This window comes from Psammomys obesus, unplaced genomic scaffold (genome assembly GCF_907164565.1).
Source record: "Psammomys obesus unplaced genomic scaffold, mPsaObe1.curated_primary_1811, whole genome shotgun sequence".
NCBI lineage: Eukaryota > Metazoa > Chordata > Mammalia > Rodentia > Muridae > Psammomys > Psammomys obesus.
The window spans coordinates 5,320,182-5,338,765 of NW_026585587.1; the positions used below are offsets into that span (position 1 = coordinate 5,320,182).

Here is an 18,584-nt window from a genome sequence, read left to right on the forward strand (position 1 = left end):
ACTTGGATTTCTTTAAGCTTTAACCTTTATTTTGTTATTAATATTTTTAGAAAGCAGGGATGCTGTTATAGCATAACCCTGATTTCTGCAGAATATCATATTTTACATTTTCTAAACTTTAGCTGTGAAGAAAGTATGTGTGTTTTGTGAAATAAAATGTATCTAGATAATGAGAAATCCTAGTAGTCTTCAGCAAGCCTTGTGCTTGTCCAGTGTGGACTCTAACGGGTCGACGTTTGTGGTGTACTGATTTATCAGCTGTCATTACTTGGGCTTTCCTGCCGCTCTGCCAGCTTCCTGGCACATAGCTGCATAGTTAGTGAGTCTGTTCCCACCTCTTGACAGGTGCAGTAGTAGTGTGGCCAGTCTTTTAAGAGCTCTTCAAGTATCTCTGTAAGTCTTTGGCACTCTGCTCTTAGTGAAGCTTTAAATTATGTGCACCACTGAATTTTTTCCTGTGGTTCACTTCGCACCTCATGTCCACCTGTGTGTTCTAGGGTGAGCGATGAAAAGGATGCGCGAGGCTATCTTCAGGCCTTGGCCTCTAAAATGACTGAAGAATTGGAAGCGTTAAGAAACTCCAGTTTGGGGACACGCGCAACAGTAAGCTCTGGCGTTTCACATGAAGGCTCATCTCTTTAACAAGCAGAAAGACATAATAAGTGACTGCTATAAAAGTTTCCATGAGAAATAACTTAGTATAGGTCTTTTCTAGTTGAAGAAAATATAACATGTTACTGTTAGCTGGTATTGTATAGCTAGTCATTATTGGAGGAAGTGAAAAGAAAAACCGTTATTTATGACCATGCATGCATATTTACTGTTATTTCTGGATTTAATGAAGAATGCATTTTCATAAGTTATGTGTCAGTTGCACTCATTTATCAGCAATATTGCTTATAAAATAGATGCTAGTTGATTTGTATTATGAAATTTAATATTAAGAATAAAATAGGATCTAAGACATGACCATTTAATTCTGTAGGATATGCCCTGGAAAATGCGTCGTTTTGCAAAACTGGATATGTCAGCTAGACTAGAGTTGCAGTCAGCGCTGGATGCAGAAATAAGAGCTAAGCAGGCCATCCAGGAAGAGCTGAATAAAGTGAAGGCGTCCAACATCATCACAGAATGGTAAGGCTCGTGATGTAGTCCTCACAGTGCTGGAAACTGTGACAGAAATTATGTGGTTAGTTCCTAACTGATGTTCTTGCTTTTTTATTTTTAAACAACAACAACAAAATGGTGACCAGAAGATTGGGAATACGATTCAGAATCTAGTGCTTGCCTGGCATGCTCAGGGTCCTGGGTTTGAGTCCCAGTTCTGCCTGCTCCCCACCCTCTAGCAAAAGTGATAAAAAGGCTTGGGGAGAGAGCTTGGTCCTTAAAGCACTTGCCTCATAAGCATAAAGACCTAAATGTGAGCCCCACATTGAAATAAAAACTTGCTGGGAGCCATGGCCTCAGCCTATAATCCCTGGAAAGGCAGAGACAGGAGGATTCCAGAACCCCCCTGGCTAGGCACCTAATCAGATAGATCAATGAGCTCCAAATTCAGTGAGAAGCTTTGTCCCCAAAAGCCGGGTGCAGAGCTTTTGAAGAAGATGCCTGATGTTGACCTTTGTCCTTTGTGTGTGCACACACACACCTAGACACACGTGAAGTGGGGACCAGAGAAAGATGTGAAGATTTGAAAGGGAAAAGATAGAGTTCTAGTGAAAGCCTTATACAGACCTGTTTTCTTCAGGCTTATGGGCTGTTAGTTTTAAATAATATGCCATTCTTCATTTTTCTCCTTATTTATAAAGTTTAATTAACTCAAATTTTATTCTATTAAATCTAAAATTCTCTCACATTATGTATAGAATGCAACTCTACCACCAGAACAAAATATAAACATCTGAAAATTACAGCCTCTACCATGGGTCATTTTATTAATGTTAAAATTTGGGGGTGTTTGTTTGAGATGTTGAGTCTTATAATGGTAAAATAATTATGATTATTTTCCAGGTTCCTTTATTTATTTAAAAATAAGCAAACACCTCTCCAGGGCAGTTAGCTAATAAGCATTCTCACCTGGATTCTTGTCACAGCAGTAAAGCAAAGTCTATTTCAGATACATAAATGATAAAATGAAATTTTTAAATTGGATTAGAAATAGAGATGGTTTAAAAATAAGTCACACAATTAGAACGATGGCCCAGCAATTGGGAGTTCTTAAAGGTTTTATAGGGGACCAACATTTGATTTTTAGCACTCAGATCAGGCACCTCACAATTGCCTGTATCTCTAGTTACATAGAATCCAAAACATTTGGGCTTCCACAGGGAATTTGCATGCATGTGGTACACATAAATTCATACAGGCACACATACATAGATGTGAATAAAGATAAATAAATCAGTTAGTGGGTAACATAGTGCAACAATTGTGAGTTTACATTAAAATGAAACTATAAATTTAAAAATTCATCTGGCTCAAAAATATCAAAACTTGCAAAAGCGTGAGAAGAAACACAAGGCTACAAATTTAGTTTTGAGTGGTGAGATGCCTTAAGACTTAAGGTATAGCCATTATTTTCTATCAAAGGGCAGACACACTTTTCTTGAATTCTGAACATTTTGTTGTAAATGGCATAGGCACACATTAAGTGTTGTTCTTAAATATGCTTTATGAGGCATTGAAAGAGAAATGAAGTAAATCTTGCATAAGGAACTACTGAATGTCATTTTCAGTATTGTAATTTGGGTTTTTTTCTTCCTTTCCTAAGGACATTGGGGTTTACACATTTGCTCATAAAGCAGAACTGGGTCAGATTGAAAGATAAACTCATGTATGTGGGCTAGCTACATGGTGATATATGGACAAAGCCTAGCAGAATTCTGAAATTAACCTTTGCCTTCATAATATTGTTGAATGTATTAATCCAGCTCAGGGTCAGCACACTGCTCTATGGGGCCCATGTGGCCTCCTTCTCTGCTCCTGCCTGTGCTCACAGCGCGGCAGCAGTCCTGGCCTTACAGTTCTCTGCTGGGAGGGAGCCAGTGCTTTCTTCACACATGACAGGCAAGTCCTCTGTGACTGAGCTGCACCCCAGCCCGGGCAGCCATTTTCTTCACGGAAATGAATGAGCCCAGCTGGCTTTATCAATTTGCACAATAGCAGGTGGCAGGCAATAATTGTCTTGCATGCAGTAATTTACAGTCTTCTAATTTAGCATCACAGACATTTAAACCAAAAAAGCCCAGCTACACAAAATTAACGACTGTTTTCCTTTCCCTACTTATTTAAGTAAACTGAAAGATTCAGAGAAGAAGAACTTGGAACTGCTGTCCGAAATTGAGCAGCTGATAAAGGACACTGAAGAGCTTAGATCTGAAAAGGGTATGAGAATGTGTGTTTGCGTCAGGACTTGGTGTTCTGAATGTCCTTTATTGCATGACAGCCAGCTTACTGCATAGATGGAAAGTTCTTCACATCAGCAACCACACATGCAATGTCCGTGAATACATACAGACATAGGCACATGCGAGTGTATGCACAAACACACACACGTACATACATGTACACATTTGTACATACATGTGCACACACACATGCAGACTGGCTGAATTATGTGTGTAAGTTAATATACATCATATTAAGAATTTTTAGTTACAGATATGAACAAAGTCTAACAGAGTTCTAAAATTAACCTTTGGTTTCATAATACTATTAAATTTAATAATGTAGCTCAGGGTTATAAATTTGACTGTTTAACTGTTACAGAGTATTTCCTGAGTAACTTTTGTGATTGGGCTAACAGTATTTTGTGATGTATTTATAATGTTCGCACATGTCATGATGTGGTCACTTCAGCAGTGGTGCTGTATGTTAGCATAAGAACTTAGTGAAGAAACTTGAAAAGGGGGAGGTTGCTTTTGAGACAGGGTCTAGCTGAGTAGCCCCATGGTGTCTGTGAGTTCAGAATCCTCTCTCCCTAAGTGCTGGGATTACATTCTTTAGCACTTTCTGTGTGCCTCCACTGTACAAAATCTTGTGGGTACAGGAAGGACAGTCAAGGAAACAATATAAAATATTTAAGATGACCAACTCCTTATTAATAATTTTAGTAATGAGGAATTATCTTTTTCCAGTTTGGTGCTTACATTGCCTATTCTATGAGATGTCTCAGAATTCATTAGTATTTTCTTGAGAACTTTCGTTTTTCTTTTTACATGGAACTAGCTCAGAGCATGTCATAACCCCATGACATTAATTTCTTATGCAATTTTTCCATAATGTAGACATTATAAGGGAGATAGATGATTTAGTAAAAATAAATTCAGAATATGACTTATTTTATTAAAGAGACATTTTATATACAATTATCAAAAATCCATTTTTCTGACAAAGGCCACCATCAATTACTGGGTTAGTTAATGGGCTTTGTATTGGGCTAAGGGTTTCTCTGTCATTTCCCATCTCCATAGCACAAAGAAGGATAAAGCCGGTTGGGTCTCTGTATCAGTTGTACTGTGGAGAACAGAGGAATAACAGAATGGCCCTACAGTATTTGATGGTACCTTTGTTGTTGTTGATTGAATTTCTTAATGCGCAAATATGAATAGGAACTCATATTATGCTTGTTTTTAACTTGTGAACAGTAAGGGCAAAGTATATTAAGGAAGAAAAACTATTTAACACATGAGTATCTTAGGGTCCTAAAAGCAATTCAGCTAGAATGATACCTGTGCCAAATAAAAGTGGCAGATCAAATTGACTGCATTATTTTTAGATTACATCCAAACTTAAAAATAAAAGGCTTTCATATCCATAGTGCCGTGCTTTATGAAAACATATTAAACACAGGCTTTCTTACTTAGAATATTCCAAAATTTCATTGTGTTACAATATAATATAATGTGTTATCCAATATGTTTACAAAATGAGGGCAAAGATCTTTTCTATACTGTTTTATTCCCAGTATCTAGGAAAGTATCTGCTACAACATAGGCTCTCGTAAAAACCATTCATGGGGGGGGGGGGTGTGCCAAGGTGCACATGTAGAGGTCAGGGAACAACCTTCAGGGTCTAGTTCTCTTTCCCCACGTGGGTCTTAGGGATTGAACTCAGTTCGTCAGGCTTGGCATGAGAGCCTTTAGCCGCCTCAGTTGTTCGTAATAGGCTCATAATAAACATTCGTTGACTAAATACCTTTCTGAACTGCCTATTTGATAACTATGATATATTAGAATAATAATGTTGAGAAGCACAAAAATCAGTGATGGGGAGATGATTCACTGTGTAAAATGCTTACTTTGCAAGCATGAGGACTGAATTCCCCATATTCCCATCTCTGAGGGGTGGTAAACCTATGATCTTGGCCCTGGGAGACAGTGGTATGGGGGGGGGGGGTGACGGTGAGAATCCCTGGAGTTCACTGAATCCCTGGAGTTCACAGCCATTCTAACCAAATGGCGAGCTCTAGTTTTTTTGAGAGACCATGGTTCAAAACCGAACAAGACAGAATGGAGAGCAATAAAGGAAGACACCTAGCCACCTCTGACCTGTAAATGCCCATGCAGGGGCATGCATGTAAACATAGATGCCCTGTGCTAGGAGAGGGGCGGAGAAACACAAGCCAGTTGATAACTCTTCAGTAGAGAAAATTCAAAGCTGTGTAGTAGGGCTGGGGAGATGATTGAGCAGTTCAGAGCCCTGGCTGCCTTTTCTAGGGGATCAGGTTTAATCTCAAGCACCCACACTGTAGCTCCCAACATTCTGTAACTCCAGTCCCAGGGTGCTGACGCCCTCTTCTGGCCTCCTTAGCCACTGCATGCATGTGCTGCACAGACAGACATGAAGGGAAACACTCAGATATGTCAAACTTGACATTTTTAAAAATCATATGATGGGCTAATTTTGCTTTATCTTCCCTATAAATACTTCCCTAGTATTTATCATTATTTTTATGTTTTGAGACATTTTTTGAGATTATGTATTTAAACTTATTATCATAGCCAAATGGCATATGAGAAATACTCATCTGAGAAAAACTGAATTTTGGATTCTCCATTATTCAGTAAAATAATATCTAAAATGGGAAAAAATGAAATTAAGATACTTATTTTATTACTCTGTTATTTATGAAATGAATACTATATTTTATAAATGCTGAAAAGCTTATTTTAAAAATGTATTTCAAAAGAGGTACCTTGTTTGAGTGGTAAATGAGTTTATAAAACAGCTTCTAGTTTTAGATTTTTAAAATTTCTCAAAATTATTATATTTTATTTTATTATAATATATTAGGTCAGTGGTTTTCAACCTTGTGACCCTTTAATACTGTTCTTTATGTTGTGGTGACCCTAACCATGAAATTATTTTTGCTGCTACTAGTAACTGTGAATTTGCTGCTGTTATGAATCATAATGTAAATTTCTGGCATGCAGGGTATCTGATCTTGACCCAGTGAAAGGCTTTTCAACTCCCAAAAGGGTCACAGTCACAGGATGAGAACCACTGAACTAGACAAAAAATTGTGCTGACTAGTGACCCGGAGAACTGTCTTAGAAACCAGTCTAGTTTGGCCGTTGGGTCTGGGAAACACTAACGTATTTTGGTTTTTAACTACGTAGAGCTAATGCAATCAGCCTCGAAACATAGTAGTTTATTGTAAAACACTTTAGTAGATTGAGACAGGGGAGGTTATCCATGAAAATTAGTTTTAATTGTTCTACTTCAAAAAAAGTTGCTGCTGTCTTCTAGGTATAGAGCACCAAGACTCACAGCATTCTTTCTTGGCATTTTTGAATACGCCTACCGATGCTCTGGATCAATTTGAAGTAAGTAACTGCTCTGAGTACCTTCTGGGGTCAATTTAAAATTCACTCTGGGATCTAAAATTTACATGCAATGAAGCTTTTATTGCAGCCACATAAGAGAACCTAGAATCATATAAATAAGTGAACAGGACATGTAAGGGAGGAATATGTGTGCATTCTTATGGAAAGTATGACCACATTTGTATGTAATAAAAACATCTAAGTCTGAATCAAAAGTTGTTATTAGACTTAGAGGCAATTTCACCCCCCAAGAGACAGTGAATGCAGAGCAAACCCCAACTTTTGAAAACAGTTTTCTTTTCTGTAAAGCTTTGAGACACGTAAAAATAAGTGAAAGTATGAGCACTCACTGTAGCTCACCACTGGCTCATGTATGCAACAGGAATGTGCTTCAATAAAAGTGTTAGCCTACACTCTGTTAGCTGTACTCTGAAATAGTGATTTTGTAGCTCTTTTTCATTCTTTACCTTATTATTTAAATATTTTGCTGAAAAAAAATCAATATAATGTCAGAGTATGTTTTAGGTCAGAAAATGTAAGTTATTGTGTGTCACTTCATTCGGCAGTTAGAAGTCCTGGGCTCTGCTGTAAGTACTGGAAGCATGCAGTGACCTCAGGAGACAGGTTCCCGCTCAGACTCTTATATTCCAGCAGGAAGAATTAGAAGCAGAGATTCTAATGACCTATTTTAGTTGTTATTTTCAAAGGTGTACCATTAATTTAATTATCAATGATTTGCGTCAGCTTTCATTTTACTACTTTGGGAACAGTAGCTGAATTTCATTTCTTTGGGGAAGGGAAAAAGAATCACTCTTTGGAAAGTAATCCCTAAGTTTGTTGACAAAGGTAATAGTGACTACTTGTCTCATTTGTTTACTTGAACAAATGCCATTTGCCTTTCAATTGTTTTACAAAATTTTGATTTATTATTTGTTTGTATTAAATTGCTTCATCCATATTTTCTATTTTTTTTATTGCTGAATTCGTTAAATAGGATTCCTTTTCTTCTTCCTCATCCTCACTGATTGATTTTTTGGATGACGTAAGTCTTTGATTTTCAAACCAATGCATCCTTCAGTAAAAAAGATCAGTGAATTGATTTGAAGAATTTGTCTAGTAATGCAGTCAGTTTTGGAAATATCACTTGGAAATTTATGTGATCCAAATGCTTCCTTCTTATCTTAAATATAATAGTCTATCATTATTAAGTGTAATAAAGTAAAAAAAAAAAACTTTAAAAAATGCTTTGGCCTTTGGCACATCTCTTTGCAAGAAAGACTAGAATGCTTTAAGTATTGTCACTATATATGATAAGTTGTTCATTTTTGTTTTTCATGGTTTCTATTTTATTTTGTTCTTTTCTTTTTAGCACCTTGCTCTTTCTGTGTTGGTTTAAAATAAGCCTCTGATGGCGTAATCAAAAAAGTGACATTTTAAAAGTTAAATTCTGATAATTTTATCGTAACACAGAATATAAATCAATTTTCAATGTGGACAGATTTCTAATGTGGAAAGTGATTTTACACAAATGTATGCACTGTATGCCTCATAAATTATCTGCATTAGTATATTCCATCTGAATTAATTCTGAGAGTTTAATCATTTAGAAGTTTCTAGTGTGTCTGATACATTCGTTTTCTATCTTCACTGCCAGTTATATACATACTCTGTTTTACTTTAGATGAATCACTAATCCTTGACATAGATTTTTGATATCCTGTTGAACATGCAGACTTTGCAAAATTAAAAAGTTAAAGAGTTTAAGTGTAAATAATATACATTAAAGTATTTTAAATGAGGGGAAATTCATTAAATATTTTAATTTTAATATTTTGTTAAAGTACAATATCATGCTTACAAGATGACTTCAGCATAATTTTCCACTGAAATTTTTTCTTTATATAATTTTTTTCAAATTCCTGAACAACAAAGAGGCTTTTGGGTATGTTTGGAAATATATCAAAACCTGTTTTCCTCCAAAATGGACATTTTTGTTGTTGTTCTTAAAACAATAACTTTTGCTGGGTGGTTCTTATAGTGTAATTGAAAGGCAACTACCCTAAAAACATCACATTGCATGTTGCAGTCTGCTCTTCGGTGAGTTTAAAACAATATTGTATCATTAGAAAGAATAAAGAGAAAGTTTGAGAAATTACAGAGTTCTTTTTAGTGATAAACTATTTTCACTTTTTCTAAACAAACTCCTGCCTGCATCTTCTTTCCCAAAAACACTCAGATCATCAGATACACTGAGAGCAGTGTGTATTTCAGCAAATGAATGAACTCTTCTCCATAGAGAGCTGTGAAGTGTCTCCTTCCTACTTGCAGGAGAGCTCTGGGGTTGCTTCTCCAGATGTAAGGAAAGTGCACCCAAGTCATAGGCATTTCCCAGCCCTGTTTTCCCTTTCTGCTCCCCCAGCACAAGCTCATCTTGAGCACAGAGCTGCATTTTATAATAGGGCAATGGAAAGGAACGGAGTGTGCAAAAGCTGCTGAGTCTTTCCTCTGCGTTACAGTTTTTCCAAGGCCTCTCATAAGTTGCCTATTCCGTTTTCCAGCATGGAGTTTCAAAGAGATTACCTGGCCTTTCAATGGCTAGGTTTGCTCATCTGACAGAGTTGTAGTTTTGGTACTACTCTCATAAAGTCATTTGACCATTTAAAGCAATTGTTTATGCCTTCAAGAATTTCTTAATATTTCTTATGAGGTTGGTTCTCATAATTTACTCTTTAGCTTCATTTCTTGACTGCAGCGTTACTTCACTTAAATGCTTTCTTCCATCCGCTCTGATAATATGAACCACAATACCTTCTTTGAAATTGTCAAATCCCATTATTTTGGGGAAATGACTTTTTTTTTTTTAATTGGAGGGAGGGCTAGCAATAAGCTCCCATTTTTAAAAAAAAGTTTTCTGTTCTTAATTTATACTTTATGATATAAGCTTCTTGTTTCTTTTGTCATTGTTCATAACTATGACCATGTTTCCCAGTGTTAGCTGTTCACTCGTTTTGTCATTAAAGTTATAGTAAAATTAGATTTCAGTGGAAGCATTAACTCTTTGATAGGTGTATGTTCCACATCTAAGATGCTGTGAAACCCAAGCTCAGTAGCTCTCTTTGTAGGCACTTAGACTTTTAAGGGATAATTGACTCTTGATCATTCTTTACCCTACACCTGGTTATGTTATGCATCTTGCTTACACTGTGTGACGTCCCTTCATTACATAGCTTCTGCTGCTTAGCGAACCTCAAATGCCATCCTTCCGGCCATCCTCTTCTGTCTTCTACTATTGCTACAAAGAAGAATGTTGGAGAGCTGGCATTTAACTGCAGCTGGGTCCTCCGTGTTTGAGACAGAGGAAACATTGTGTTGAGCAGAGTCAGAGGTTCAATTTGTGTTCCATCTACATATCATCTATCTTCTCAGTGCCTCCCACACAAGGCCCATGTTCCCTTCAGGATTCTCAGTTGCACTGCTGGTAGCCCTCTCCCAAATTCACCTTCTGCTCCTCTACTTTTATTCTTTTATTTCGACCTATGAGAACTATCATTTCACTGGGCATGGTGGTGTACACCTTTGAGTCCGAGGACAGCCTGGTCTACAGAGCGAGATCCAGGACAGCCAGGGCTACACAGAGAAACCCTGTCTCAAAAACCAAAAACAGAAAACAAACAAACAAAAGAAACTATCATTTTATTATTTAAAACAACACAGAATCATTCTTCTATTCACAATTTTTCCTCAGTTTGTGTTGTCTATTCATTCACAATTTATATGAGTTCTGGAATTTTTATCAGGATGAGAAGATGGTAAGAACAGTATGCTTCTTTTAAGTCAAGCTGTGTAGTCACTCCTGTGTATAAGAATAGCTTTGGCGTAAGGGAAGAAGCCTGTGTAATTCCAGTCTTTTGCTCCCAGGAAAAAAAATCAGGCAGAGCTGGGTGTGTGCTCAGCACTCTGAGGCTGTAATGTAAGGAATAAGCTATGTGGGCTACTTACTCACAGAGTGTGGACTACAAAAATACTGAGTACAGTAATACTCAGTAAATAAATAGAAAGCCTTTGTTTATCACATCTTCCTGCTTATAAGAGTAACTTTATCAAGAGTGACTTTTAGGGTTTTCAACTCTAGGGAAGAAGGGAAGTATAGATAAAGGATTTGCTTAGCATCCCTTAGGACACATAATGGGGGCAGGAGCTCCACAAGGGAAGAAAAAAAATCTGGGCCCAGGGGTCTTTTCTGAGACTGATAATCCAACCAAGGACCATTCATGAAGATAATCTAGAACCCCTGCACAGATGGCAGTTCAGCATCCAAGTGGGTTCCCTAGTAAGGGGAGCAGGGGCTTTCTCTGGCATGAACTCAGTGACAGGCTCTTTGATCCTCCTAATGGGGGAGCAGCCTTGTCAGGCCACAGGAAGACAATGCAGCCAGTCTTGATGAGACCTGATAGGCTAGGGTCAGATGGAAGGGGAAGAGGACCTCCCCTATCAGTGGAGTTAGGGAGGGGCATGGGAGGAGGAGAATGAGGGAGGGTGGGATTGGGAGGGGCTGAGGGAGGGGGCTACAGCTGGGGTGCAAAGTGAATAAACCATAATAAAAATAAATAAATAAAAATTAAAAATCTATTAAAATTAAAAAAAAAAAAAAGAAATAGAGGGCATCATGACAGGAGGCCTCTTAGGAAAGGCATTCCTGTACTTAAATAGCAATAGAACAAATCACATAATCCCTTCTTCTGTGAAATCACTATCTCTTCTACCTTTATCCTTTCACTCAACTCCATACATATCATGTACCCAGTCCTGGTTAGTTCAGATTAGGTCTGGTCTCATGAGCTGTGTATCCACCATAATGAGGACAAGTAGAAATTGAAGTTCTAGTATCTGAAGTTGAGATGTGAAAGAAGATATTGTATCCATAGTCCAGCTTTCTGTCCACCTAATACTGCAAACAAGAGAAATGGATTATCTCAGCAGTCAGAGTTTAGGCATAAACTTTAGTGTCATATAAAAGCTCAGTGATGTGCTGCAGAATATTGAATCTCAGTAACTGTTCCTCCCACCATAGTGTCTTGATGTTACCATTGGTCTCGCTCACTGTCTCATTACCATTCTCTCATAGCCAGTCTCGAGATGAAATGTCGTCAGGGTGGACAGTAGACAACTATGTGTTTGTTTTTCTCTGCTGTCCGTGCTGATGATCTTAAAAGTCACCTTTGAAAAGAGTAGGAGTAGATAGGTAAATATATAAAGCAAAGCTGCTTAAGTATATATTTCATGGTAATGTATGTATATTGGTAGGGTTCAAATAAGTATTTTTTAAGTAATTGCAAACAGTAGGTCAAAATTAAATAGAGCGATCGTTATTGTTTGTTGATGATGTGTTGAAATTGCCCACTACTTGATGAATGCTGCTGTGTGACTCACTCATTGTGCATGTGTCACTGAGAACCTCAGCCTAAGACCACACCTGAGCGTTGTCTCCTTACTGATTTTATCCTGCAGTTTTTCCTGGACATAGATGTACTTGAACATATCAAAACAGTGGCTTTGTGCTTATATCTGTATCTCTGTGCTGATACAGAGGGTGTGAAGCCTTTCTTGTGAGTGTGTGTAACGTGGTGTTCTCTCTCTGTTGAAGCACTCCCCGTCCTGTCCTCCAGCTAGCAAAGGCAGACGTGTAAGAGCCTCTCGCACTGCGTGCTGTCCCACTGCCCACCGCCCACCTCCTGTTCTTTGCCTTTGGCTGCAGAGCCCTCGAGCATGCGCCACGTGTCATTCACCACTGCATGCATGTGCTGCTGCTCTTGCCACCATTCCTCTTCTCCCTGTGTTTCTCTATTTATCCCTCCATTTGGCTTTGGCTGAGAGCTTTAGGAATGTTCTTCATGTAAATTTATACAACTAAGCCTCCAAAATAGTAAGATGTCTTTTACAAATATGCTTTCTAAGTTTACAAGGTAAATGAGTTCCTCACAGGGAATCTGATATAAGCAAATATGTAGAGTGCTGAGGCAGTTTATAGACTAGATTTTACATAGATCAGTTCTGGAAAATAATTTTAATAGTGAATTTTTTGTAATCTAAGATAATTTCAAGATTTAAAAAGATTCTTTCTATGCATTATTAACACTGGAAACATCTTCCGTTGCCAGCTAACTCCACGCTTCTTGATCAGCCATTTCTATCGTGTGGCTCTGATATGGCCTGGCAGGGAGTTAGGGTGTTCAAAGGTCACAGGCTTTTATAAACCAGCCCCTGTGACACACCACAGAGGAGCACAGTTCTCCACTGCTGTTGGACTGGCTTTACATATATGGTATTCAACAGCACTAAGGGACACTCCCGGGGGGTACAGGCCTTCAGCTTCCACCTGTCGGCCTCAGAGTTCCTAGGTAGGGAAAGGTTAAGATGAAGCACTTCCTGGTGAACATGGTACCTAGTAGAATGGCCACGGACTCCGGCATTCTTCTGAGCTGATGAAAGGCTGTTTCGCATAAGCATGAATAACACTAGCATTACAGATAATTTTAGACAGCTACTGTTGAGTAATGCGTAGGCACTTCAGCTGGCATTGTTGTACTCGCTAGATTGAGTTTATCTGAACTGTTGGTTAGTCTATAAAAGATTCCCTGTTCTATAGATGTCTTGACTGGTTGGAAATGTATAGAGTTAGTTAAGCCATTAGGTACTTGGATCTGTGAAACTAATCTTGGAGTAGGGCAGCTGTTTTGTGATGGGAGGCCAACGTTTGTTTGCCCATCTGACCAGAGGAATTATGAGCCTGTGAGCTGAATGAATTTATGATGGCTTGTTTTAATAAGGTTGTAATTCAGAAAGGTTTTGTTTTATTGTTGATTTCACCATGTATTAGTTATATCTGATTAGTTAACCAGTGCATGTGAGAGATTTGACCACCTACTACATTTCATTGACTCAGAAAATAAGAAAAAATTGAGGGAAATAACTGCTTTGGGGTTCTTACTCTTAATCCTGTATCTTTATACTACGGCACCTAAATAAACCACTGTTTACCAGTTAAACCACTGTTTAACCTCTGAGCTTAAAATTGCATACGGTAGCTGACTTTTTTTTTTTTTAATTTGTAAAGTAGTGTGTTTGTAAAGGACATAATTGGAGAAATGTACATTAGGCAGTAGTTAAATCAGAACATTTTGGTGGCATAGTAAAAGTAGTCTTTGGGACACGATTGTAGCATTGTTATTTCAGTAGGACACAAATAGTTACCATTCCTAATCGTGGCTTTGAGTCTAACCTTGACATATGATTTCATATATATAACATGTTTTTAGATGGTTAAATGCTTTTATAAAATTCTTCCCCTTGAAATATCACAGAAATAAGTAAATGTCCTTATTTGCTTATATGGCCATTTCTGTGCTATTAGGCCTCATTTGCAGGTTGAAGACTTAAGGTTCTATTGAGTAGTATTTAATTTAAGCATATATAAGAAAAACTTATAAATAGTATTATTAATGTATGGCTACAAATGACTGGAGAGGATTCCATCTGATTCTTTTAATACTTAAAGGCGCAGACTGTCTCATTTCAGATTGTTCTTTTACAATTTGGAGCAGAGACTCTAAAGAGCTAACAGCAGAGTGCAGGTAATCATATGAAAGAAGGGGAGTTAGTATGACATGGAAAGGATAGGAGCTCCACAAGGACTAAATATATCTGGGCACAGGGGTCTTTTCTGAGACTGATACTCCACCAAGGATCATGTATGGATATAACCTAGAACCTTTGCTCAGATGAAGCCCGTGGTAGCTCAGTAACCAATTGGTTTCCCATAGTAAGGGGAACAGGGACTATTTCTGACAGGAACTCAATGGCTGGCTCTTTGACCTGGGAGGAGCAGTCCTGCTAGGCCACAGAGGAGGACTTTGCAGCCAGTCCTGAAGATACCTGATAAAACAGGGTCAGAGGAAAGGGGAAGAGGTCCTCCCCAATCAGTGGCCTTGGAAAGGGGCAGGGAGGACATGAGGGAGGGAGGGTGGGATTGGGAGGGAATGAGGGAGTGGGATACAGAGTTAATAAAATGTAACTAATAATAAAAACTAAAAAAAGAACTAACAGTCGATATTCAAGTCAGTATACTGAAAATAACTTTAAGATAAATTTCCATAGAGACTAATAAGTTATGTTATTTGTAACTAGTAAGATTATACTTGAAGCTGTGGCCTTAAGTAATTTGTTATAGGATAATACAATATTGTATTTAGTGTTTTCCAGATGAAATATTATTTCTGTAGTACTAGAGGTTAGCCATAAGCTCAGTTAACTGAAATAACTATCACTAAAAGTTTGAAGTATTCTGAATATAAAACATTAGCCTTTATTTCAAAAATGCATCTAGCTAAAAACAAATTTTATAATCAGTGGATTTTTATTTCAAATATTTTTATATTGATTCAAGCAATATATTATATGCAAACTGTTTTTACTAAATTGTCATTTGTTATCTATATCAATTGTCAATCTCCTTTACTTTATTTTTCTGTTTTATTTATATTTTAATTATTACAATGTATTCATTTTGTATCCCAGCTGTTGCCTTCTCCCTCGACCCTCCCAATCCCAGCAAGTCTCCTTTACTCTCAAACAAGTTGCATGCAAGAGTGCTGTGGCTTGTATGACTCTGCCGCCCTGCAATGTGTCAGGCACTGGTGAGGCATGCTCACGATGGGTTGTCTTAGATGCTGTTTACTGGACAACATGCTGTGCAATCTGAGGAGCTCTTGGTAAAATCATCTAAAAAAATCAGACAGTTGCCTGCTCCTGGAAAGAAAAATACTTTTGTCATACTACTTTAAAAAATACATTATGAGGATAATGTGCTAGAAAAATCTTAATACATTCAAAGACCATTATGGACTTCTTGCATGGCACTGTCATGCATTAGGAACAAAAATCAAAATATTCAGCTTTTTGTTATACATACACATACACACATATATATATGGTAGAACATAAACAAAACTGACAGTATATTAAATGACTTTTAATTCCTGCTCTACTACTTAAGAGAAAATGAACTAACAAAAATGAAAAGGTATTTTTACAAAAATATTCTTTCTCATTGGATTATAATTTTAAAATATTCAGTGAAATTTTTACACTCTTAGATTTCTAAGGCCTTTCTTTGAAGAAAACCAGAATATGACATCTATTAATAGTACGTGTTTCTGTTAGTAAAAAGAAACCTTTTTATCGTTATTTCTATAATCAACAAAACAACTATTAAATTGATGTAGCTCTGCTTTTTATGAATATAATATTTATTGATTTTTGCAACATTAGTAACTAATTAACTACTTAGACTTAATGCCATAATATCTTCAGGAGTGTCCATGGGTTAAGTACAGTAATAATGGTTACACTTGTTTTTATGCTTTTAGAATACTTGTGTCAAAATGTTATCTATTTGTGTGTGTATGAATTATTGTCAGCTAATCTCAAAATTAATCTTCAGTTTATTTAATTCTAGTACATAGAGTGAATATCCTGAAATTTTAATTGGATTAAGTGCTTTTTAATGGTAAGAATAAACCATTAATTACAAATACATGCTAAGGATTAGGACTTAATTACAGTTAATTATAGTTAAAATTATTAACATCTTGGGAAAACCACAGTCCTGTTGCTGATAACTAAAACTGTAATGAAGAGAATATGTGACATGTTTTGCTCGTTTGTCTTGTTAAACTGTGTTTGAGATAATATTAATACTGGCAGCAATACAGAAATGATATGGCAACGCAGTCTGTTTATTTCCATTGCTCTCTGCTTTTAATAGATTCTTTTTAAAAGACCTGCAACTTTTTTTTACGTTTGATGTTCAAATTCTTTTTGCCATGAGTGTTTCCAAGGAGCTTTGTTCCTTGCATTTATGAGAACTACACTAGAAAAGTAAAGTGGTAATCTTTAAACTTCATTATTTTAATATTTTTCAGAAATAATAATTTATTGTAAATCATATAGTTGAATTTTTAAATATTCCTATTTAATACCATATAAAATATTACTCCAACATAGTTACTTAATTTCTTCAAAAAAGAAAACTAATTTGATTTTTACATGAAATTGAATTGTAGTTTGAGAACATACAGCTCTAAAAAGCACATGTAGTGATTTTTGTTGTTCTCTTTTATTGTAATTAGTACTGGTTTGCCTTTCTAAAATATAACTGTATTTCTCAATATAGTCTGGGTTTACTTGCTACAGCTAAGAAAGTCATTTTTATTTCATTTTTGTTCTCTTTCATTTTTACTAATTGGTGAAAACTAGTTAAGAAGGAAGGAGAAATTAATACATGCCAGAAATTCTTCAAAAGAAAAAGGTTTCTAGTGATGGCTTCAAGAGTTATTAAAGTCACAAATTAAACTGATAATGGTGTTGTTTTGTTTTGGTTTTTTTTAAGTATCTTACTGCCATATCACATTTTTCATGGGAACATAAAACACACTAACAAATGTCTCAGCACCTGAGTCTGGTTTGGTTGGTGACACAGTGACGCTCTTAATGGGCTGCCAGTTCTGTGATGGGAACTCCTATTCACCCACATGCTGAGAAGATGGCGGAGCTGCATGCTCTGATTCTGACACTGGACTCTGATCCCTGTCTTTTCCCACTTAAGTCAATGTTAGTGGAAAACAGAAAGCTCTCTGCCCTTGATTTTAGAGATATTGAAATCACAGGACCTAGAGGTAAAAGTCAAATGGACTCTTTATTCCTATTCACAAAATGATCTTCTACCCAGGATTTTCTGTCCAGCAGTCAAACATTAGGACTCCAAGCTTTCATGATAGATTTTAAATAATTTAAAAATATTTTAAATTATTCTTAAAATAGCACAGTTTTCAATGTGTAACAAATCTTTCACTTGGACACTCAATAAAAACTTATGTGCTCGAGTCCATTTTAAGTTCTTACTGTAAAATATTTCAGGACTACATACTAACTTTGCAGTTTATGTAATTGAATAGACATTAGAAAGAGTAGAGTGTAGGAAGTGAGAAACACTCATGCTTTATGCAGCTAATAATCTAATCTGATTACCTTCTCCTTAGCTGTCCCCAAATAAAGCTATGAACAGGGCAAATTTGTCTTGAGTCTCATTTAATTCTTTTAACTCTCCTCTTCCTATTCACAGGTCACTGTCAAAAAAATGTAGCTTGGCCTCTATGATCCTTCTTGCTTTGAATGTTCCTGTCCTGAAGGCAGCTTGGTAGAACATAGAGGACTAGCGGGGCAGTGAAGAGGTGGATTCACGCCTAACTCACAACTTCTCAAAGCTTATCAATTCATGGAACCATCTGGGTCGCACATAGAGAGATGGTAGTCTGTGTCCCTCCGTAGTTCCAGTTCTTAAACTCTAAAATGAAAGACTTAAGTTGATTAATAACTATGTTGGTTATTCTCACCAGACCCTTACCTTGTGGATTGTTTGAATGAGGGCCTGTGTCCACTACCCTAAGAGGCCTTGGATGATACCCATGGAGGGCTGCTCCTGGTGTTCGGTACTAGTCTGTAATTCCTGCAGAGTTGACAGATTATAACAATTCTCCATATTGACCAAAAGTTGACTGTTTTATATGAGCAACATATCACAACTCCAGAGCAGTATTTGTTCGGTTTCATTTCTGTTTTGTGATTTTAAAAAATATACATGAAAGATAGATAGATAGATAGATAGATAGATAGATAGATAGATAGATAGATAGATAGATA

At 36.8% G+C, this 18,584-nt stretch overlaps 1 protein-coding gene across 7 annotated transcripts in view; it reads left to right on the forward strand.

Moving 5' to 3' along the window:
• Cdc42bpa (CDC42 binding protein kinase alpha) overlaps window positions 1-18,584 on the forward strand; it is a 217,125-nt gene that overhangs the window by 162,493 nt on the left and 36,048 nt on the right. For 5 of the 7 annotated variants that reach the window (XM_055608986.1, XM_055609016.1, XM_055608987.1 and 2 more), the window contains 4 exons: window positions 498-603; window positions 986-1,134; window positions 3,293-3,384; window positions 6,751-6,827. In XM_055608986.1, coding sequence (XP_055464961.1) covers window positions 498-603; window positions 986-1,134; window positions 3,293-3,384; window positions 6,751-6,827 — 424 coding nt within the window. Of the gene's footprint in view, window positions 1-497; window positions 604-985; window positions 1,135-3,292; window positions 3,385-6,750; window positions 6,828-7,821; window positions 7,870-12,471; window positions 12,511-18,584 lie in introns of all 7 variants that reach the window. The other 2 variants (XM_055609009.1, XM_055609024.1) reach the window with 1 other exon arrangement.